The 24,092-nt window shown below is 33.9% G+C and overlaps 1 protein-coding gene across 1 annotated transcript in view; it reads left to right on the top strand.

Moving 5' to 3' along the window:
* Nucleotides 1-24,092, top strand: part of BCKDHB (branched chain keto acid dehydrogenase E1 subunit beta) — a 275,861-nt gene that overhangs the window by 85,572 nt on the left and 166,197 nt on the right. Inside the window, 2 exon segments of the mRNA XM_074237385.1 lie at nt 1,068-1,165; nt 2,413-2,523. Of these exon segments, the coding sequence (XP_074093486.1) occupies nt 1,068-1,165; nt 2,413-2,523 (209 nt within the window).

Here is a 24,092-nt window from a genome sequence, read left to right on the forward strand (position 1 = left end):
CAAGTCCAGATATCAATATAGAATAATTAAAAGCAATAGAGGAAAAAATAAATTTGGGGAAAGCTTTGTATGAGACTGGCTTAAGATATATAATTCCAAGAGCTTTGACAGATCAAGCTGTAAGAGACTAACAAATAGATGCAAAAATGAAACAGTTTTGACAGTATTTCAGTGTCCATCCTTTCTCATTCATTACATTGTTGTCATCACATTTGAATTCTAATATGTCGTTATCTGAGCTATATTTGAAATTAGAAAATTTTTTTGAAAGATGAAGTTGGAACACTGAACAACTGACTAACTATAGAAACATGGAAAAAAATCTGTGCCACAGAAATCAAAATTTTAAGGTACTTAGGGATCAATTTTCAATATTTCTTGAATGAGGAAATTTTTCAAAAAATAAAGAAAATTGCAGATGGAATTATTATCTGAAACCATCACTGAGAGAACATCAGTAGTCATTTATTTGTTTGTTTGGTTGTTTGTTCATTCATTTATTTGTTTATGTGTTTATTTATTTATTTGTTCATTTATATTTATTTGGTTTTTTGCAAGACAATGTGGTTTAAGTGGCTTGCCCAAGGCCACACAGCTAGGTAATTATTATTAAGTGTCTGAGGTCAGATTTGAACTCAGGTACTCCTGACTCCAGGACCAGTGCTCTATCCACTGCGCCACCTAGATGCCCCACATTAATAGCTATTTATATCTATATTTTCATCTTTATAAAATCTTATGTGTGAATGATTTATGTACGTATTGAGAATAGAACTTTGCAGAAGATAAGTCAAAGTAATGAAATATTCATTTTCCTTTGTTATCCTTGGCTTATAATTTTGGTACTTGCAAAAACCTTGACTGATAATTTAATTTATTTTTGTGAATCATGTTGATGGGATTATCATCAAACTTCGTCTATTTTAGTATGTGATTAAATACTGTTTTAATGGAAAGATATTTAGACTTTTTATGATGAAGTTTTTATTTGAAAAATCTGTTTTGAACAAATCTAAAAGGGGAAAACTTATCTTTTTTTTTTAACCCCCTTTCCAATATTTATGTAGTGGAACAAGTGCCTGTGGAGCCATATTACATCCCATTGTCCCAAGCTGAAGTACTACAGGAAGGGAGTGATGTTACTCTGGTTGCTTGGGGAACTCAGGTAAGTAAGCTTCTTAAAACAATTAATTTTTAACAACAGTATTGTAATGGTGACGCTCTGTGATTCATGGAATAGCATAACTCTGAGTATTTAAAAAAACTGTTGCTTGCTAAAGGTCATTGAAATGGTCATCAATATTATGTTTTGATGTAATATAGCCTTCAACATATTATTGGCAAATAATTTATGTATGAAAAGTCACATAATATATCATCAGAGGAAAATAAGCCTGGGGAATGATATGGTATAGCCATACGGTAAAAATTAAGCTTAACAGAACATTCCATTTGCCTAATGGGACTCCATAAAATTTTAGGAGACCAAAGAGTGGATTCCTTATATAGTAGTCAACATCCCTGTAGAGAATTTATAGGATGATATGGAGAGATGATACATGAAATGAGAAGACTTGCTATATACACCTTTGAAAAGCATCATAGTTCCATTTAAGAACACAAGTACAAGATAATCTTTGTCATCATTATGTTCAGAATTTAGGTTAATATTTTAGCTCCTTCCTTTTGTAGCATATATCATATATAACTTTCATTGTCTATAACATTGCTTTCTATTTAAGAGAAATTTAGTGTTAGAAAAATCACATTGTTGACATTTGAAAAAACCTTTATTGACAGAAAATAACTGTTTTAAAGAAATGGCTTATCTAGACCTTTACTTCGTATAGAGGTACTTGAACAGCAAAAATATTTTTAATAACTTTCTATTAAGTTGTATTTAATTAGTGGGTTTGGTAGTTTGGATAACATTTATTTGTCTCTTCACAAAAATACAGTTGGCCTATTCCCTCAGTGAAGTTCTCTTCTGTGGAAATAGAATTTTCTGTACGTTACTCCTTAAGTGGAAATTATTTTTTGATGTAGTTCTTAGTGATTTTCATTTAGTCTGTGACTTACATTCCCATCCCCCAAAATAATATAAAGTAATTGTTTTACATTCGCTTCATGACTTATTTTGTGTATAATTTTGCTTTTTAAATCTTTTTATTAAAATTCAAGAAGTTAATTATTTTGAGTAATTTAAATAATATCACTTGTTTTCTTATTATTAGCATATAAACTACTACTGGTAATACCTTTGTGTGGTTTAAAATTTATTTTTTATTGTTTCTGACAGATTGTCAAAAAATTTTAATGAATAATTCTCATGAAAGATATAAAGTAGTATTTAGTAATTTGAAGGAGAGTACCACATATTTTCTAATATTTAAATGTCTTTTCCCATTTCAGGTTCATGTGATCAAAGAAGTTGCAAGCATGGCTCAAGAAAAACTAGGAGTTTCTTGTGAAGTAATTGACTTGAAGACCATTCTACCCTGGGATATAGATACAGTTTGTAAGGTAAGAATAGTTAATTTACTAGTATTGCTAATATTAGGAAGTTATGATTGATTACCATTGACATTAAATCTTTAAAAAGGGGATCAATGGAGAAAAATGAAATTGAAATTAATTTTTGATAATCTTTCTATAGTTCTTTCTGTAGTCATTTCCCACGGATGGCATACTTAGAATCCTGGAATAGAAAAAATAAGATGAAAAATTACTGATGCTTTTAAATTCCTTTGTCTATTTTTAGCCTACATAGATTTAGCACAAAAATGTGAAAAGGTTCATGGAAAAGAAGGATGTTTTAATTATTTCTAGTGTTATACATGAGCATCAGTTCTATTGCTTTTGACCCCAGGTTGAAAATTACATCTTTGAATTCATGTTATTCCCAATACCATTTTTTCCCTTTTTAATGAAAGAAACCATTTAGAATGTACCTACTTGGGCTGGCACTATTCTTAATTGCTTTTAGATTTACTTTTTTTTTTTTAAAGAGTTTGATTTAGTTTTCATTAACCTTATTAGAACCAATACGTTTCATAGTTGTAACTGCTTATATGAATTTATGGTACATTTATTTCTGTCAGTTGATGGAAATAAGGCAGGGGCGGCTAGGTGGTGCAGTGGATAAAGCACCGGCTCTGGAGTCAGGAGTACCTGGATTCAAATCCGGTCTCAGACACTTAATAATTACCTAGCTGTGTGGCCTTGGGCAAGCTACTTAACCCCATTTGCCTTGCAAAAACCTTAAAAAAAAGAAATAAGGCAAATGTAATATTCCTTTTTGTCATTTTTTGACTGTTTTATTAGTTCCAATTTTTTCTTGTTCTAGATTTATTGTTTTAGAAAGTTAATATTGGAATTAACCATATTAAAAGTTTATTCTACCTCTTTTGCCTCTGACTTAGAAATTTTTATAACTTTTATAACTTTGATAAGGTATTCTTAAGGTTGGTTATATTAGCATCTCTTGGTGACATTACTGTTTTGAGTCTAGTTAAATGACATTGTCAGATGTAATTTTAGTCTATTATTTAGCAAATGATCTATTTACATTCATTAGACCTCATTAAAAATTAATATTTTTTATAGGTTCACCTGATAGTGCCTAAATATGAGTTACAAATTATTTCAGATATAGTACTTAAGGGGCGGCTAGGTGGCGCAGTGGATTGAGCATCGACCCTGGAGTCAGGAATACCTGAGTTCAAATCCTGCCTCAGACACTTAATAATTACCTAGCTGTGTGGCCTTGGGTAAGCCACTTAACCCCATTTGCCTTGCAAAAAAAAAGCCTAAAAACAGAAATAGTAGTTACTATGATTAAGAACAATTTATAGGAATAGGAAAATAACCAATTCCTTATATTCTACCAGTTTGATATGAATTTCCTTCAGAGAGCTTCAGAAATTTTCATTTCTGTTAGAGTTGCTTCTAATAGTCTTTGATGGCTTTGCTATAAAATTCTGGTTTTTCAGGGAAGTACTATGCTTCAGCATATTTTATTTCCTCACATGATAAAATTTGAATTTGGTTGATCCTGTGGTCGTGAAAGAAGAACAGAAACGGAACTTTAAAAATAGTTTATACCTGTCCTTCCCTGCATTGTTTTGGGCTTCTCCTCAGTGCTGATGAAAATTTAAAAGTTCTATTTCCCTATATACTGCCCCTGGGAGATGGGCAGAAATAAAGCACTGCATTAAAATTCAGCAATTTAAAAAATTTTCTTGTCAATTTATGTCTTTTGACTTTGTACGTTTTATTTTTGTTTGATCATGGGACAGATTTTTGTAGTGTTGGCTTTTATTTGGGATATAAAAGACTAAAAATTAGATACTTGTACATTGTGAGGATGAGATGTATTGAAAATTAGATAAGGTATTTTGGTGTTGTTTTGGAAAGAGTGAATCCATGAGAAATAATTTGTTAAACTCATGTAAAACATGTACTAACTTCTATGACTATAAATACAAAAGCAAAACAATCTCTACCCTCAGTGAAACAGTATACTTTTTAATAGGTAGAAACAGCACATATATGAGAGTGTTGGCTAGATGAGGGATATTTTGGTTTGAAAATTTATAGGGATGGTGAATGGAGCCATCATTTTAATTTTTCCCCCTAGTGGTTGATGAGTTATGACAGCGAAAGTCAGGATGTCCTTTCTTGACAAGCATATAGGCTCTTATTGACAGTAGTTGATCTGGCTTTTCAGATCCTGGCATAAGTTGTAGATTTGTTTTTCCTTTAGTTAAGATATCTGAAATGAAGCACTAACTTTTCTAATAAAAGTAATCAGGCATCTGGATTAATTTCAGTTATAGAAAAAAGAGAAATGACAAGAGGATCTTAATACTAAATTCTTGGCTAATGGTAATTAAATCCTTTAATCATACCTATTTAATTAATACTATATTCTTGAATAATTTAAGAAAAAAATATATAAATATATAAATACACGCACACACACACACACAAACACACCGTGGTTATTTGTTCTATCTTTTTAAAATTTTTTTAAGGCAATGCAGTTAAGTTACTTGTCTAAGGTCACACAGCTAGGCAATTATTAAGTGTCTGAGGCTGGATTTGAACTTGGGTTCTCCTGACTCCAGGGCCACTGCTCTATCCACTGCACCACCTAGCTACCTTATTCTTTTTCTTTTATCTTTCTCTTCAACTTATCTTCCTCTCTTCTTTTAAAAAGTCAAATCACACCTTTAGATTTTTTTCTTGAAAATAAGATTGCTATTCTTGATTTAATAATTCAATTATTGAGTACTTTTGGAAAGCCAAATCAAGGAAAATTTCTTAAGGTAAAAAACAATTTAAAAATAAAACATGGATTACAACCAAGAGGAATTGTTGTATAATTGGTTTAATTTAATCTTTATTTGATATTTCATAAGTACAGTGCTGACAGTTTAGGTATTTTAGAAACAGATCTCTAATTGGTAAGCATAAGATTTAAGATTAAATCTTGGGGTTCTGACTATAAACCCCATTCTCTCAGTTCTGCCATTCCCATTTCTCTTGTGGGACTTAAGACCAGTTATTCTGGCAAGTGGAATTATTTGTAAAGTAAGCCTCTTTACTCCCAGGTAATTCTCCAATGAAAATATTTCCTTCAGTTCCTCCCAAATGTATTAAATACCTATTATGTTTTGTTGCTAGAGGACAGTATAGGAAACTTTAGCACATGGACTCTGTGAATTTCTGTTTTGATGGTTCAGAGTTTTCCCCCCTTATTTAATAATCTTATCAATGTTCCATATAGGTAAGGTTGCTGTATAGCAAAGAATGGAGGAAGTGTTACTATATTTTAAATAAAACTTTTTGGTGTTAATTTAGAATTTTTCTAATTTTCTTTGACATGACAACATGGGGTTGATCATTTATAGTTTTGAAGTTTTCTGTTTTTCTAAAACTGACTCAAAGTCTGATAAGGAAATAATTCTTGTGAACTTTGGTATCCTTTTTACCTTTGAAGTAAAAAACATTGAAGTTTTCAAAGGTAAAATGGAGAGCTTTGTGACTTTTGATTTCTCATTTCTTTGAAAATTACTGCCTTAGTGTTGATTTTCATATTGCTTACCTTTTCAAAGAATTTAATACCATAATTCCAAAAAATATAGAATAGTAAAATTGAAACTTTTGGATCGAAGTTTTTGTTTTGTTTTGGAAAGCTAATTGTTTCTTTGAAAAGTTATTGTATTTCAATTTGTCAAAAACATATTTTTTTTTTAAGATTGACTTACTTTTAAAATCTTATGAATGTTATTCATGCAACTTTTGGATTATATTTCCTAGTGGTTTAGTTATATCCTTTTCTTTTCAAGAAAAGGTATTGGGGAGGGGCAGCTGGGTGATGCAGTAGATAGTGTGCCAACCCTGAAGTCAAGAGGCCCCCTGTTTAAATCCTACCTTAGCTGTGTATGCTTTTGCTTGCTGTGTGGTCTTGGGCAAGTCACTTAACCATATTGCTTTGCAAAAACCGAAAAAAAAAGAAAGAAAACATATTGGGTTGCTTTATCATAGGAAGTATGTGGTGGCTGTCAGTACATCCTATTTCTTTGGTGTTTCTGTGGGTACCTTTAAGTCCTGCATAATCCCAACTGTGGTTTGCTGGTATTTAAATTACTTATTTTTGACTGCTTATGGTCTGAAATTGACTACAATATTCCTTGGAGTTTTTAATCTGGTATCTCTTTGGTGGATTTTTTTTTCAAGGAGTATTTTATCTTCTAAGATAATAAGACAGTTTTCCGTGATGATTTCCTTGAAAGATATTTTCCATGCTTTTTTTTTTTTGGTACATTATCTCTTCTGGATCTATTTTCCAGGTTGCTTGTTTCCTCTGTGAGATACTTTACATTTTCTTCTATTTTTTTCAGCCTTTTGGTTTTGTTTGATAGAAGCTTGGTGTCTCAGAGACAATAGTTTCCATTTGTCAACTTTAAGTTTTAGATTTTTATTTTCTTTGTGTTTCCTTTTCCAGTTGGTTAATTTTACTTTTAAATGAGTTGTTTTCCTTTTGCAACTGGTTAATTTTACTTTTTGATGAAAGTAAAATTTGATGATTCCTTTTCCAGTAGACTATTATTTACAATAAGTTGATTTCTCCAGTCAGTTTTTTATAATTCTCCTCATACATGGCTTTCATTTCTTTTCTCCGTTTTTCTTTTTCCTCTTTTCTTTGGTTTTTAAAATCTGTTTTGAGCTCTTCCAAGTTTCATTACACATGTAGGCATTTTCACTGCTTTCCTCTTCTGAGATGGCATTTTTATCAACCCTATCAGATTAGTAGCTTTCTATGGTTACCACTTTTTTTGGTTTTTAGTGTGTGTGTGTGTGTGTGTGTGTGTTTTGTTTTGCTCATTTTGATAATATTTCTGCTCCTGGGGAATAGGGAGAATAGTCCCAAGTGTTTTGTGCTAGGACCAGGATGTGGTCCATGGCTTATTACTTGCCAAGGTGATGCCTATGCAGTGATTTATTACTTGTATTTGGCCCAGCTCAGTCTGATCTGTGGCTCTAGTGCTCCCATGGCTTGAACTTTGTTTTCCAAATTGGGATTGGGACCTGCACTGATAGTCTGCTGCCACACTGGTTTGCTGAGCTTTGACCTGAGCTGCACTGGCTAAGAGCCTCTTGCTGAGCTTTGTGCTCCCCCTCCCCTTTGCTGGACTATGCCACCTTTTACCCAAAAGAGACAGACTTTTAATGAAGTTCCTCTATGATATCTGAATTGAGAACTTGTTTTGTTCTTTTTTTTTTTTTTTTTTGTGGGATCTGTACCTTTAAGGTCTATATGGACGCTTCATTTACAGTTGTGTTGCAAAAAGCTCCAATGGCTTCTTAGCTTTATGCTACCATCTTGGCTTCATCCTGGAAGTCCAGTCTGTTCCTTGTAATTGCATTTTAAAATGAATAATGAAGATAAAAATACAACTACATAAATGAACCAAAAAACCCCTGCCTCATGAAAATTTTTATTCTTTGAAAAAAGGAAAAAAATCTTCAAATATAGTGATGTGGTCTCATTTTTGTGATGTCTTGAAATATCTATCTATACATATATATATATAGGATAATATCTAATATACCTAATTTCTAATAATCTGTATTTATAGGTATATTTTTAAAGACTAGTTTGATTTTCTGGTAAACAAATACAAAAACTAATAACTTTGTTTTAGGAACCATAGTAAGAGATAGCAAGCATGTTAATGGAATAAATATATATATCCCCTGAGGCTGGAAAGATTGGTTGGGACCAGTTTGTGAAGAGCTTTAAAATTTAATTAGAGGATTTTATATTTTATCCTAGAGGTACTAGGAAACCTCTGGAATTGGTTGAATTGGTGAGTCATATGGTCAGATGTGTGCCTAGAGAAAATTACTTTGACAACATTATGCAGGATGGACAAGAGTTTGTGAAATAATATGTACTTATTGAGTTATATTTTCCTAGTTAAAAATTACAAATATTAAGTAGGTTTTATTTTGGGTTATTCATTTATAATGTTTTTGTTTGTACTTTGATGAAATGCCCACTCTCATTTTGAAGTCACCTGGGAAAATGTAAATTATTTTCTTAGAAAACATGCAAGCTTTTTGGTAAAAGAAAAGGCTAATAGAGGAATGCTTCCATTTTCTGCCATCTAAGTAATTTGAATTTTCACAGGTTTTAAAGTACGTGGTAAGGTTGGCGATCTGCTTCTTAAAGGGTGGACAGCCTTGCTCTTCCACCATAGAGCATGTATATTTTTTGATAACTTTTTGGAGTTGTTAAAGTAATGTTTTGTTAATTGACTATTGGGCTAAAATTGTGTGTCAAAAGGAACAAACAGGTATATCACGGTAGAAAAGCTATTTGATATTAATTGGATGTTGGTGATATGTAGGATTGATTACCTTACTATTGGGGCAAATAATTTTAGGGAGAATATATCAAAGGGAGGACTGGACTCTGGCAGGCTAGTCCTAGGAGCATGTGTATGGAGCACTGCCTGCTTCTAACCCATGAAGGGGCTTAATGAGCTGCCTCTGGAAGTTTGAGATGATGTGAGGAGGGACCTGACTCTCTACTTCTCCCTCCCTATATGTCTTTTTCATGAATCTCTTAATCAGGAATCACTTCTCCCTCACATGTGTAGGTCACACCATCACAGAACTATCCTTCAGGGAATCACCAAAGCATTCTAAACACATGTGCTTTAGTAGGTTAGTTTACTGCTGTTTAGCTGCCTATATTTCCTTCTTCAGAGTTCTAGGAATACCTACTAGGGGAAGTGGGATTCTTTTGATCCTGCTGAAGTCCATACTACATTTTCCCTCTCAATATCAACTACCAGCGATGAGTGCCCCAGGATAATTGTATCAATAGCTCTTCAATATCACTCCTATTAGGGATTAATTCCTCATTCTCTACTTAATTCAGATAATATCTCCTCACTACTAGTTGTAGCTGGATTTTACAAGGGAATATTTATTGAAAAGATATGACAAGAAGTAAAGTCCATTCAAGGAAGCCTGGAAGGATTTTTGTATGAGCTGATGCTGAGCAATATAGGCAGAAGAAGAACAACTTTGTACACCCTAACAGCAACATGGTGGTGATAATCTACCTTAATGGATTTCCATTGGTGCAACAATCAGGCGCCATTTTGGAATATCTGTGATGGAGAATACCATCTGTATCCAGAAAAAGAATTGTGGAATTTGAACAACGACCAAAAAGTATTACCTTTAATTTAAAAAAATTATCTTATTATGTAATTTTATCTCTTATACTTTATTTTTCTTCCTTAAGGATATGATTTCTCTCTCCTCACATTCAACTTAGATCAATGTATACCATGGAAACAATGTAAAGACTAACAGACTGCCTTCTGTGGGGGGTTGGGGGGAGGGAAGCAAGATTAGGGGGTTAAAATGTAACATTCAAAATAAATAAATTTAAGAAAAGAACTAAAGTACAAAACATATGAAATTGAACATCTTTTCCCCATAACATCTAAATCCCTCTATAAAATTAAAGTGGGTGCTACCAACCTTCCTGAGTTTATATCTGTGTGTGTGGCAAAGCCAATGAATGGGTCTCATTCTCTTTCCTGCAGGACATGGTTAACAGTAGGATCCACTTCTGGAGTTACTCATAGAGATCATTTTTCAGGGCTAGAACTTTACCAGAGTTGACTGTTGAACTCCTGATGGTTCTTCCTACTTTTTGAGATCTTGGAAAGTCCTGTGCCAATGGAGAAAAAGATACAAGTAGGAGGTAGCTTCATCCTGGCCTGGTGGGGCAACATCTTCCTTACCCCTTCACTAACTCCCTATCACTTGGAGATCAAAGAGCTTGTTGCCAGCAGAAAGGAAAGAGATTTGGCCTATTGATTCCTTTGTTATACAAACTTATTCTTCACTCAGCAGTCATTGAAAGACTTGTCATCATCATGCAATAAGTGGACAGGACATAGTCACAGAATTACTTTATTTTCTCTGAAGTGGAGGATAGGAGTCTCCATTAATACATGTTAAGAAGCAAGCTCCTTAAGCATTCTTCTATACTGATACTAAGCAGAGCTTATTATTCGTGCTCCTATGACTAGGCCCTTTTTGGCCAGTCCCTCATTGCTCGGGGACCTATCCCGAGCCTTCGCCTGGATACATACCTTTCCCCGGTCTTCGCACGTCACGGACCCGTCGGTCTTCGGACGCACGGACCCTCCTTTGGGGAAGGAGGGCAATAACTGGACAGAACACCCGGTTGCAGTCTAACAAGCAGGTCTTTATTCCTTACATAGCAGCGAAAAAAGCCTCTCCTGTTCCCCAGTCCCCTCCCTTATCTAGTCTTCTGTTCCTCCCCCGAGCTCCTCCCCTGTTCCTCCCTCATGGGCGGAGCCACTCCTGTTACTGGGGCGTTCCCAGCACCCATGTGGGCGGGTTCACACCCCCAGGCGTCTCCTAACCCATAGGTGGCCAAGGTCCAGAGCTGGGTCCAGAGCACCTCATTACTTACAAAGTACCATTCCCAGCTCTGTGAAGTATGCAAGTTTTATATTATTCTTATTTTACAGATGAAGAAACTGAGGTTTAGGGAGATAAAGTGATTTACCTGTGATCATACAGAGCTCAAATGTTTAGAGCTGGAAGAGAAAGCAGGTGATATCACAAAACAGTGAAAAACATTCCTTTAAATTTAGCATATTATTATGCTTCATATTTTATAGTTTTAATACATTTATGATCTGTAATTTCTATAAACAAAGTGAACTTCTAAATACAAATAATTTAATATTTTAATCAATCATTCTGAATCAACTGAAGTACATTTATGACCAACACAATGGAGATTTCATGGTGGAAAAGGTCTGAACTGTGTATAGTTTTGTCAACTTTCAGTGCTTCATTGCTTCAGGTTGTTTTCTATTGCTTTGACTTTTGCTTCTTTATTATTGTATATTTTTGTTCATATGTTGTTTTTCATTGAAACATTTCTTGAATATGCATAAATAGACAAATTTAGAAAGTAAAAAAATGAACTAAAAATAAAATAAAAATAAAAACTATTTTTACTGACTTAACAACAGCTATTGAATAGTAGCATTATTAAAAAGAATATTCTTTTAAAAATGAAAATCTCAAATTAGAGCTATATTAACCACTAGAGGCCTCTCTTAGACCAACATAGTAACTGATAACTAGGTTTTTCTAATTCTTTCTAATTCTTTTTCTAATTCTTATCAACAAGAAATTAAGTTTTAGATTCTAATGCTAAAGACATACTGTGATTGTGCCTTATACTTTTAAGATATACATTTTAATGCTATTTAAATATCTTGATTTAATTTGTATGATTTTTTTTGAGTGTGGCAAAGCAAATAATATTACCTGTGGGACTAAAAGCAATGAATTATGTTTTCTAATGTTTTTAAAGAGCTTTTAGTTAAAACATATTATCTAAAAACTAATGACCACAGAAAAATTGCATGTCTCTGTCTATAAAATATTGTTTTGGTTGAAATTTTTTGTTGATTTAATATGATAAATTAAGTTATTGTATCCTATTAAATTATATTTTAAGATATCAGTAAGTTTACTTAAAATTTTATGATAAGGATTTTTGTGTCCTAGTTAATGAGTAAATAATTGTCTTCATTTTATCTAAAATTCATTTAGAAATGAATGGTTAACACGTTAGAAGTTATTTCATCTGTTAAGATTAAGTGATATTGTTTAGAAATCTGATGATATAATGCACATTTTTAGATTGAATTTGTTTCAGAAGGTAACTTCATGTCAAAGAAAGGATGGTGGGACAGTGACATTATCCTTTTTCTCATTTTGAGACTGATTAGTCATTGTGTTTATCTACTCCGGTATGGAATCTTGGACTCTTGCTCCCCCTTTGGACATTTCTCTACTCTGGAGAGAGAAGCCTGGATTAAAATGATTAGCAGTTTCATGCAACAGGTATAGCTCCCAAAGCAGTACAGTATTATAATAGGGAGTTGATTACATCTCTAAGCTCCCAAAAGTGGTCCATAGTAAATTTTTTGTTCGTTTTATATAATGCCATTTTCCTTCTTTATATTTTTTAACAATAATATTCTCTACTATAAAAGCTTCATTACAACTTTAGGCATACCTTGAAGATATTGAAGATTTGATTCCATACCACTGCAACACAATAAAGGAAGTAATGCAATTATTTTGGTTTCTCAGTGCTTATGGAAGTTGTTGTTTATATTATGCTGTAGTCTATTATGTATACAATAGTATTTTGTCTAAACAAAAGTCCTGTATTTCTAAAAAATGTATTCATCTCAGCCTTTAACAAGTCATAATCTTTTTGCTGATAGAGCTTGCCTCAATGTTGACTGCTGACTGATTTGGGGTGGTGGTTGTAGAAGGTTGGAGTGTTTATGGCAATTTCTTAACATAAGACAACAATGAAATTTATGACATCAATTGACTCTTCTTTTCACTAGAACTCTTAGCATTATAGCATTACTAATTCCTCTAATTTCAAGATTATTGTGCCTCAGGAAATAGGGACCCCCAAAGAAAGGGAGAGGAATGGGGGAATGGCAAGTCAGTGGAGCACCCAGAACACAATGTATGTTGATCAAGGTCATCATGTAACATGAGTGCAGTTTGTTGTACTCCAAAACAATTAAAATAATAATTTCAATGATCATTACATATATGATAATAACGGTTGAAATATTTTGAGAATTGAGACAAAGTATGACCCAGAGACTCGATGTAGTCAACAGTATGTCAAACACATACTATAGAAAAAAATGGCACTAGTGGAAAAAAATGGCACTTTGCCTGATTCAAGATAGCCATAAACTTTCAATTTGTTAAAAAGTAAACAAACCAAAACAAAATAAGTATCTGCATAAAATGAGGTATGCCTGTTTTTTTTTTTGACAGTATGATAATGGCTGAGATCATTGGATGGAATAGTGCAAACAGTCAATCAAGGTACTATGTGAAGGTACTATGCACAGGGACCCCATAAACACTATGGTTGGCTGTAGCAGAAGCCTTATGTTTCTCTAGCAAGAGAAACCAGGAATTATGACATTTTTTGGAAGTCCTTTTAAGAAATTGTTATTTTCCTTCTAAGATTTGATAAATGGGACAAAAATGGAGAAAAGTGAAATGCATGATTGATTGTTATACTTATGTCTATTCTACCTTTTTAAAAAAATATTTTATCTTATTTAAGGCAATGGGGTTCAGTGACTTGCCCAAGGCCACACAGTTAGGCAATTATTAAGTTTCTGAGACCAGAACTCAGGACCTGCTGACTCCAGGGCTGGTGCTCTGTCTACTGTACCACTTAGCTACCCCCTACTCTACCTTCTTTATGTACTTTCTAGAAGCTTGAGATAATAGAACTTCCTTTTCCAAAATAAAAGAATTAAAGCTAAAATATTGTATTTTGTCAAAACCTTTTTCTGAATCTAGTGAGACAATGATGATTTTTGTTATTTCTGTTACTGATCTAGTTAGCTATGCTTATAGTTTTCCTAAAATTGAACCAGACCTGTTTTCCTGGTATAAATCCTATTGGATCATAGTGAATGATTTTTGTAATAAATCATTATAACTCTATAAAATAATAGAATTTTATTTAAATTTTTGTATCAATATTCATTAGGCAAAGTGGTTTATAGTTTTCTGTCTGTTTTTGCTCCCCATGGTTTAGATATCAAAACCATATTTATGTCATAAAAGCAATTTGGTAGGACTCCTTCCTTGCCTGTTTTTTTCAAATAGTTTATATATATTAGCATTAATTGTTTTTAAAATGTTTGGTAGAATTCACTTTTGTGAATTTGTAAATTTGTCTGATCTTTGGGACTTTTTTTCACTTAGGGAGTTCATTTGTGGCTAGTTCAATTTTTTTTATATATAGTTGTTAATTTGAAAAAATATATTATTATAAAAAGTTATTTCATTTCAATTGTCAGTTTTATTGGTATATAATGGACAAAACAGTTATTAATAATTGTTTTTATTCAATCTTCATTGCATTTATGACATTAGTGATTTGGTTTCATTCTTAGTTTTAATAAATCAAATGAATTACCAGTTTTATTGATTTTTTTTCATAAACCTGCTCTTAGCTTATATTTTGAGCTTTCGATTTCATTAATTTGCTTTTTAAATTTTCATGATTTCTATTTTGATGTTTAATTGGAGATTAAAATTTTTTCTAATTTTTTAGTTGTATGTTCAATTCATAGATCTTTTCTTCCCTGCCCCCTTTTTTATTGATGTATGTAGTTAGAGATAAAATTTTACTCTAAGTATTGTTTTGACTGTATCTCACAGATTTTGGTATATTATTTGATATGTTATCATTCATTATCTATATTGAAATTATTGATTGTTTGTGATTCTTTTCTTTGACCACTCATTCTTTTAGTTCAGATAATTTAGTTTTCAATTAATTTTTAATCTATACTTTCAATGCCTTTTATTGATTATGCTTTTATTGCATTATGGTGGGAAAAGGGTACATTTAATATTTCTGCCTTTCTACATTTGTCGTGAGAGTTTTGTGCCTTAAAACATAGTTTTTATGAAAATGTGTACAACTGTGTAAAAGAAATATACTGCTTTCTCTTCCCATTTGATTTTCTCCAGATGGCTATCATATATATTTTTTCTAAAGGAAATTCTATTCTGCTCCTTTCACTTTCTTATTTTATTCTTAGATTGATGTAGTTCTGAGAAGAGAAAGTTGAGGTCCTCCAATATGGTTTTGCTGTCTATTTTTTGCTGTAACTCATTTAAGTTTTCCATTAAGAATTTGGATACTAGAGAGGGAACCAAGATGGTGGCAGGGGCTCACAGCCTCTCTTAGGTGCTCTCTCTAAAATATTTCAAAAACCTCAAAATTATGACTCTAAATTTTTGAGAGACAGAATCCACAGGAAGATTCAGTGAGGCAATTCTCCAGTCCAAGGTAACCTGAAAAATAGTGGGAAGGCTCTGTTCTATGGGGTTGGAGGGGTGACAGCTTGCCAGAGCAAAGGAATTTCAGCCTTCTGGGAACAACCCTAGCTCCTGGCAGCAGAAGCAGTTTAATGACCTGCCACCCCGGGGAGCAGCAAGCACAAATTGGAAGATCAGCAGGGATACCACTGCCAGAGTGAGTGAAACCCAGGCCAGCATGGCCCTCCTCAGCAAAGCCAAAGCCCTCAGGCAGCCCAGATCCCAGGTAATAGCAGGCCCGTGGAGCCTCCCAGCAAGGAGCCAGCTCCCTGAGCATTCAGCCTGTGGAAGGTAAGAGAGTGGAAGGAGACTGCTGAGGTCTGTCTTTTGTCCCTGGCACAAAACTTTGAGGCTTTTATTATATTCAGACCCTGGTCATAGTCTGGGGCCCCAGATGGGTGAGCTTGTGGCCATTCAATAGACCAGGAAAGCAGTCAGAGCTTTATATACTGAGGTGGGGGTGTCCCAATAATACTCAAAAGCTCAGGAAGCATGACAAAACCAGACACAGGCTAGGGTAAATGAGTAAACAGAAAAAAAGGAACCTGATCATAGACAGTTACTTTGGTCCCATGGAGGACCAAAATACACAATCTGAAGATGAGAAAGTCCAAGGTTCTGCATCTAAAGACTCCAAGAAATATAGAAGTTGGGTTTAGGCTATGACAGAGCTCCAAAAAGATTTTGAAAATCAAGTAAGGGAGGTAGAAGAAAAATTGGGAAAAGAATTGAGATACAGGAAAAACATGAAAATGCAGTCAGTAGTCAAGGAGATCCAAAAATATGCTGAAGAAAATAACATATTAAAAACCATTTTAGGGGTGCCTAGGTGGCACAGTGGATAGAGCACCAGCCCTGCGGCCCTGGAGTCAGGAGTACCTGGGTTCAAATTCAGCCTCAGACACTTAATAATTACATAGCAGTGTGGCCTTGGGCAAGCCACTTAACCTCATTTGCCTTGCAAAAACCTAAAAAAAACCCAGTTTAGGTCAAATGACTAAAACAGTTTAAAACATTATTGAGGAGAAGAATGCTTTAAAAAGTAGAATTGGCCAGATGGAAAAAGGAGATAAGAAAGCTCTCCAAGGAAAATAAATCCTTCAGAAGTAGAATGGAGCTAAAGGAAGCTGATGACTTGGTGAGAAATCAAGGCACAATAATTCAACACCAAAAGAATGAAAAACTAAAAGAAAGTGTGAAATATCTCATTAAAAAAGCAATTATCTGTAAAAACAGATCCAGAAAAGATAATTTAAAAATTAATAGGCTACCTGAAAGTCATGATCAAGGAAAAGAACCTTGACTTCATTTTAAAAGATTTACTACAAGAAAATTGCCCTGATATCGTAGAAGCTGAGAGTAAAATAGAAATTGAGAGAACTCATCAATCTCCTCCAGAAAGGTCTCAAAAAAGCAAAAACAAAAACAAAAAACAACCACCAGGAATATTATAGCCAAATCAGAGAACTCCCAAGTTAAAGAGAAGATATTACAAGTAGCCAGAAGGAAACAATTCAAATATGGAGTTACAGTCAGGATTTCCAAGGACTTAGCAGTATTTGCATTAAGGGCACATAGGGCTTGTAATATAATATTCTGGAAGGCAAAAAAGCTTGAAATGCAACTGAGAATCAACTAACTACCCAGCAAATCCGAATATCCTCTTTCAGGGGAAAAGATGGACTTTCAGTGGAACGGGAATTTTAAATGTTCTGTTGAAACCACTGGAGCTGAACAGAAAGTTTGATTTTTAAGTACAGGTCTAAGGTGAAGCATAAAGAGAGAGTGGATGGGAGGGGTAAATTATGAGGGACTTAATGATAATGAACTGCATGTATTCCTGCATGGAAAGATAATACTGATAATACTCATATGAACCTCATTTAATAGAGCACGTAGAAGGAGCTTTTATCGATGAGGCTCAAGAGAGAGCTGAATTTGAAGATATGATATGTGGTAGAAATGGATTAGTGGGTGAAAGGGAAATGTACTAGGAGAAAGAGTAAGAAAGGAGAGGTAGAATAGGCTAAGACATTTCATATAAAAGATATTTCATGTAGCTTTTGCAATAGTATGGAAGGGGAGAAAGCGAGGGGGAATGAGGGAGCCTTCATTCTCTGTGGACATGACTCAGAGAGGAAATAGTATATACACTTAATAGGGTATAGACATCTAGAAGAAAAAGGAAAGAATGGGGATGGGGGAGGGAAGGGGGGGATGTGGGTGATAGAAGAGAGGATAGATCATAGGAGAGAATAGTCAGATAAAACGCATTTTCTTTTTAACTTTTTGAAAGACTGTGGGATTGGGTACCCTGTCTGGGACTATGGGGCTAGTTGGTTTCTGGGTCTCTGGGTTAGGATGTAGGCTTGGGGTCTCTTAGCCCCAGGGCTGGTGTTTTGTCTGATGTGCCACTTGGCTGCCCCACAGCACATTTTAGAAGAGGATCAGAGTGAAAGGAGAGAGAAAATATAATAGGTGGTAATGGGGAAGAATGAATGGAGGGAATTACAATCAGCAACAGCAACTGTGGAAAAATACAGAAGTAACTTCTGTGATGGACTTCAGATAAAGAATGTGATCCATGCAAGACAGAGCTGATGGTATCAGAACACAGACTGAAATACACAGACACACACATGTGTGCGCACGCGCACACACACACACACACACACACACACAAACACAAACAAGATGCTAAACTTATGAAACACCTATAAAGTGGTTATAACAATCTAAAAAGTATTTGGATACTTTGCCAGTTGGTACATATATAGTTAGTATTGATATCGTTTCATTATATTAGCAAGCTAGTTTCCCTAATTATCTCTTTTAATTGTTTTTGTTTGCTTTGTGTGAGATCATGATTACTTTTTATTTCAGTTCAGTTTCAGTCCCTAATTTTAATTTTATGTTTTTCTGTTTCACATGTGCTTCTTCTAAACAGAATATTCTTGGATTCTGGTTTTGAATCCATTCTATCTACTTCTGTTTTGGGTATTCTGGGTGAGTTCATCTCATTCAAATTTGCAGTTATTACTGCTAACTATGCATTTCCCTCTATCCTATTTTCTTCTGTTTATCCTTTTCTCTTATTACTCTGATCTTCCTCAAAGATATGCTTTGCTTCTAATTACTGCCACTATCCTTTTACATCCTTTCCTCTCCTACTTCCCTGTTGGGTAAGCTAGATTTTTTTTTCTTGAGTAATTTTATTTTATTTTTCCAATTGCTTGCAAATATAGTTTTTCAACATTCATCTATTTGCAAATTTATGAATTCCACATTTTTCTATCACCCTTTTCTTCCTCCCTCCTCCCCATGATGGTGAACAGTCTGGTAAAAGTTATATATACAATTTTGTTTAACATATTTCCATATTAGACATATTGTGAACCAAGGGAAAAGAAAAGAAGCAAGAAATTCAAGAAAGAAAGAATGAAAAGAAAAGAAAGAAAAAAACATAGAAGAAGTTTTAAAAAAGTGAACATAGTATGCTTTAGTCTGCATTCAGACTCCATAGTTTTTTCCCCTCTGGATGTGTATGGCATTCACCATAGCAGATCTCTGAACTTCCAAGAGGAGTTGATGAGCTAGATTTCTATAGCTAAACTGACTCTGTATAGCTATATATTCTTCTCTCTTTGAACCAATTCAAATGAGAGGGAGATTGAAGCATTTCCTTCCCCCCAATCAACTACCATTTTTACTTCCAATGTAAAAGCTCTTATTTATACATTTCTTTTATGTGAGAATATTTCCTTCATTCTTCATCCAGCTCATCTTCTAGTTCATCCCTTTCTCATCTTAATCATTTCATACCTGTTCCCTCTTTCTATGTAGACTCCTTCTAAAGAACCTAATTATGATAAAAGGTCTTTGTAATTATATATCTATTGCGCTCTCTCTCTCTCTCTCTCTCTCTCTATATATATATATATATATATATATATGTAATTTTACCATATAGGAATATAAACCCTTTAACCTTATTAAGTCCCTTATGATTTCTCTTTCATGTCTAACTTTTTATGCTTCTCTTGAATTCTGTGTTTTAAGGTCATATTTTCTGTTCTGCTCTGGTCTTTACATCAGGAATGCTTGAAATTCCTCTATTTGATTAAACGTCCATTTTTCTTCCTGATTGATTATACTCAGTCTTGTTGAGTAGCTTGTTTTTGGTTGCAATCCTAGTTCTTTGTTTTTTGGAATATCATATTTCAAGTACTTGATTCTTTTAACATAGTAGTTGTTAAATCTCGTGTTATCTTGATTCTGCCTCTTTGGTATATGAATGATTTCTTTCTGACTGTGAAATAGTTTCTCCTTGACCTGGGAGCTCTGGGATTTGGCTGTCCTATTCTTGGGAATTTTCATTTTGTGGATCTCTTTAGGAGAAGAGATAGATTTTTTTCAATGTCTATTTTACCTTCTGGATCTAAGAAATAAGGTAATTTTTCTTTTTTAAATTTTTGAAATGTAGTGTCTGGGTTTTTTTTTTTGGATCATGGTTTTTAGGTGGTTCAATAATTCTTAAATTCACTCTCCTTGATCTATTTTCCATTTCAGTTTTTTCATTGACATATATTTTCTTCTATTTTTCATTGTTTTGTACTTTGTTTTAATTGTTTCTTGAAGTCTCAGGTGGTCATTAACTTCCACTTGTCCAATTTCAATTTTTACAGAAATATTTTCTGTAGTGAGCTTTTCTACCTGCTTTTCTATTTGGCTAATGATATTTGAACCTCTTTTTTTCCTTTTTCATTCAATCAGTAGTCTTTATAAGGGGTATTCTTCAAAGGGATTCCATTGTGTTACCTAGATTTTAGTGATGGAGAAATGGGGATTAAATATACTAAATGAATTCCCTAAAATCATAGAGGGCACTGGAAAATGATCTAGCAATAAACTACAGAATCTTAGCAATGGAGGAGACTTTAAAGTGCACTCCCCATAATGAACAATTAAGATGCACATAACTTTTTTTGTTTGATAGCTGAAGTAATAGACTTTAAGTCCTACTTCTGGCATCTATTAGGTATGTGTTCCTATGTCTTCAAAACCATCAATTTAAGTAGTTACGTGTTTGAATGATTGAAGTTTCTATTTTTTAAATAATTAAATTCTAAGAAAATAGTTATATATTTTAATGGTATTTTTTAGGGGTTTTTTTTTGAGTTTAAGGTTCTCACTTCTCCCCCATCCACTGAGAAGACAACTAATATGATATTAGTTATCCATGTGGAATCATGCTTATATTATTTTCTTTTTCTCTTGGGAATTCTGGAGTCTGGTTGACAGTTTTCTTGAGAATTTTCATTTTGGTATCTCAGGATATGATCAGTGAATTCTTTCAGTTTCTATTTTATCTTCTTAATATAAGATCTCAGTGTAGTTTTTAAAAAATAATTTCTTGAAATATGGTATCTAGTGTCTTTTTTTGATCATGGATTTAGGTAGTTCAGTAATCCTTAAATTAATTCTTGGTTTGTTTTCCAGGTTAATTGTTTTTCTGAGATACATCTCATTTTCTTCTATTTTTCTTTTTTCTTTTTGATTCAGTTTTAATTGTTTCTTGAAGAGTCATGGAGTCATTACATTAGCTTTCACGTGTTCAATTCTAATACTTTTTCTTTTTTTTTCAATTCTGATATTTTGTTTTGACTTTTTTTTTTTGCAAGGCAGTGGGGTTAAGTGGTTTGCCCCAGACCACACAGCTAGATAATCATTAAGTGTCTCAGACCGGATTTAAACTCAGGTACTCCTGACTTCAGGGCTGGTGCTCTATCCACTGTGCCACCTAGCTGCCCCTTCAATTCTGATTTTTAATCAATAGTTTTCATCAGTGAGCTTTTGTATCTCTTTTCACATTTGAATTATTATGCTTTTTTGGGAGTTGTTGCAAGGCATTAGGGTTGTGACTTGCCTAAGGTCACACAACTAAGTAATTATGGAGTGTCTGAGGCTGGATTTGAACTCAGGTCCTCCTGACTCCAGGGCAAGTGCTCTATCCACTATGTCTTCTAGTTACCCCTGAATTACTATGATTTTTAAGGAGTTCTTTTCCGCAGTGAATTTTGTGCCTCATTTGCCATCAGACCAATTTTGTTTTTTAAGGTATTATTTTTCTTGAGTTTTTATGTCACATATTGAAAACTGTTTAATTACTCTTTCATAATTTCCTTGCATTCCTCTAATTTCTTTCCCCATTTTTTCTTCTACCACTCCTATCTCTTTCTTTTGCTCTTCCAGGAATTCTTGGTGGTCTTGGATCCAATTAGCATTCTTTTTGATGTGTTGCCTGTAATTGTTTTTATATTGTTTTTCTAAGTTTATTTCTTTTTTATTCATTGTCACCACAGTAACTTTTAATGGTGAAATTTAAAATCTTGTTCATTTATCAGCCTATTTCTTCACTTTGAACTTTATGTTAAAGTTTGGCTCTGTTCATTTTGAGATGGGGAGGCATTGTGCCAAGCTTCAATATTTTTATTGCTATTGTTTTGCATTTCATTCTTGGGAGGGGTATTGGGTTTTCTGTACTTTCTAGGTAGTGTGATCTTTGGAAAGGCATAGCTATTGCTTTCATTTCCTTTACTCTGTGCCTTACCCAGAAAGGTCTCCTGCTCCTCTGAAGCTACAAGCACTAGCATTCCTCTTTGGGCCCTAGAATTGTGACCAAGTGACTAGCAAGCGCTAGTATTTTTCTTGTCTCTGAAGCTGTGAACAAGGCTTCTGTAACAGGTCAAAACTCCTCTCTTTTCTGTGACCCAGAACTTCTTATGGACAGTGGATTAGCCATTCAGTTCCAGCCACACCTAATGTCAGCAAAGGGTCTTCTGTTCTGACCAGTTGTCCATCCTCCCTACCATCTCTGAATTAAGGGCTCTTGAAGAGTGGTGCTGCTGCTGTTTGCTGCTGTCCTGGTTCCTTCCATGACTCATCACTCTTGCTGGGCTACAATCTTGGGCCCTCTCCTGAGGACTTCCTAAGCTATCCTAGGCTAAAAAAACCTTCTCTTTTTACTCCAAAATTAGATTTGAGACATTATTTTAAAGTTGTTTCAGGGGGAATTTTTGGGAGTTTTCAGCTGGGTCTAGGTTTGTACTCTGCCATTTTGATTCCATCCCCAGAGTGAGTTTCTAAATGGGAAGTTCCTCTTACCAATGTCTCAGCTGTGAAATTGCAGATCTACACCTACCAGCCCTCCTTAAAATAAACAAACAAAACAAATAAAAAACCAAACCAAAACCAAAATAACAACAAAACATTCAGGCTTCCATTCAAGTCATTTGTAAAAATAGTGAATGGCATAGGTTCAAAGGCAGCATTCTAGGGGCAATCTACCAGAGCCTTCTCATAAGAAGAGATGGGTGGACTCCCTCGTACAAATGTTGCACAGGATGGGCAGGCATGGGTGAATTGTGGACTGCATTGTTGAAGAAAACTCTCAAATCATTTCAGTTTGAGTATTTTTATATTTGACTCATATGATTCAGAGTTACAAAGAAATTCTAGGTACTATCTAGTTTAAATCCCTTAAATTAAAGTAATACTGAAGAAAGTAAGACCCACTGAGTTTAAGTCTCTTTTGGAGTTCATACAGGTAATAAGTAGCGGAACAAATAGTAGAGTCCAGATTCTCTGATTCTAAATGCATAGTCCTATAATAAAGACTTCTGCACAGATATTTTGTCCTTTCCTTCCTCAAATCCTTATTTTCTTAATGCAGTATTATGTGTTTATACACACACACACACAGACACACACACGTGTATATGTATATATGAAATAAAGTTTAGTTGAATGACAAGTAAAGCATGTGATCTGTTCTGGGAGTGACTTTCTCCCAGCTTCCCATCATTTATTTAGTTTGGTTAAAAAATGTTTGCCCATTTTGTCAAAAAATTTTTGCTTAAATGTTTCTTCCATTTTTGTCTTCATTGTTTTTGCTTTATAGTCATGAACATTTGGGTTAATCTATTTTTACTAACTGGGGAAGGGTACATTTAATTTAATTTTACTGTAAAACTAAGACTTATGAAATTATCAGAAAGAAGTTTGTAAATGAAAAGGCTGGAATTTATTTATTAAATTCTCTGTAACTATTTTGGGATAATATAGCTGATTAAATTAATTGACTGTATTAATTTTTTTAGGATTTTTGCAAGGCAAATGGGGTTAAGTGGCTTGCCCAAGGCCACACAGCTAGGTAATTATTAAGTGTCTTGAGACCAGATTTGAACCCAGGTACTCCTGACTCCAAGGCCGGTGCTTTATCCACTATGCCACCTAGCCGCCCCAACTGTAATAATTTTAAAAGTAACTACCTTTATAAATGGATTCTCTTTGGTTAGTAATTATGCACAAAATCAATTGCTTGCTAAAATGTAGCCTTATCTTTCTTTAAAGCCATCAGTATACCTGTTAATGTTTAAGATATCAGTTGAGAAGCTGTGATAAGAGGTTTAACTCTCTTCAAGGAGCCAGTTAATTCTAAGACTATTCTGAGATCAACACTTCTCTAGTAACTATGTAAATAGCATTCCTGCTAC

The sequence above is a fragment of the Macrotis lagotis genome, chromosome 5, assembly GCF_037893015.1.
Source record: "Macrotis lagotis isolate mMagLag1 chromosome 5, bilby.v1.9.chrom.fasta, whole genome shotgun sequence".
Taxonomy (NCBI): Eukaryota; Metazoa; Chordata; class Mammalia; order Peramelemorphia; family Peramelidae; genus Macrotis; species Macrotis lagotis.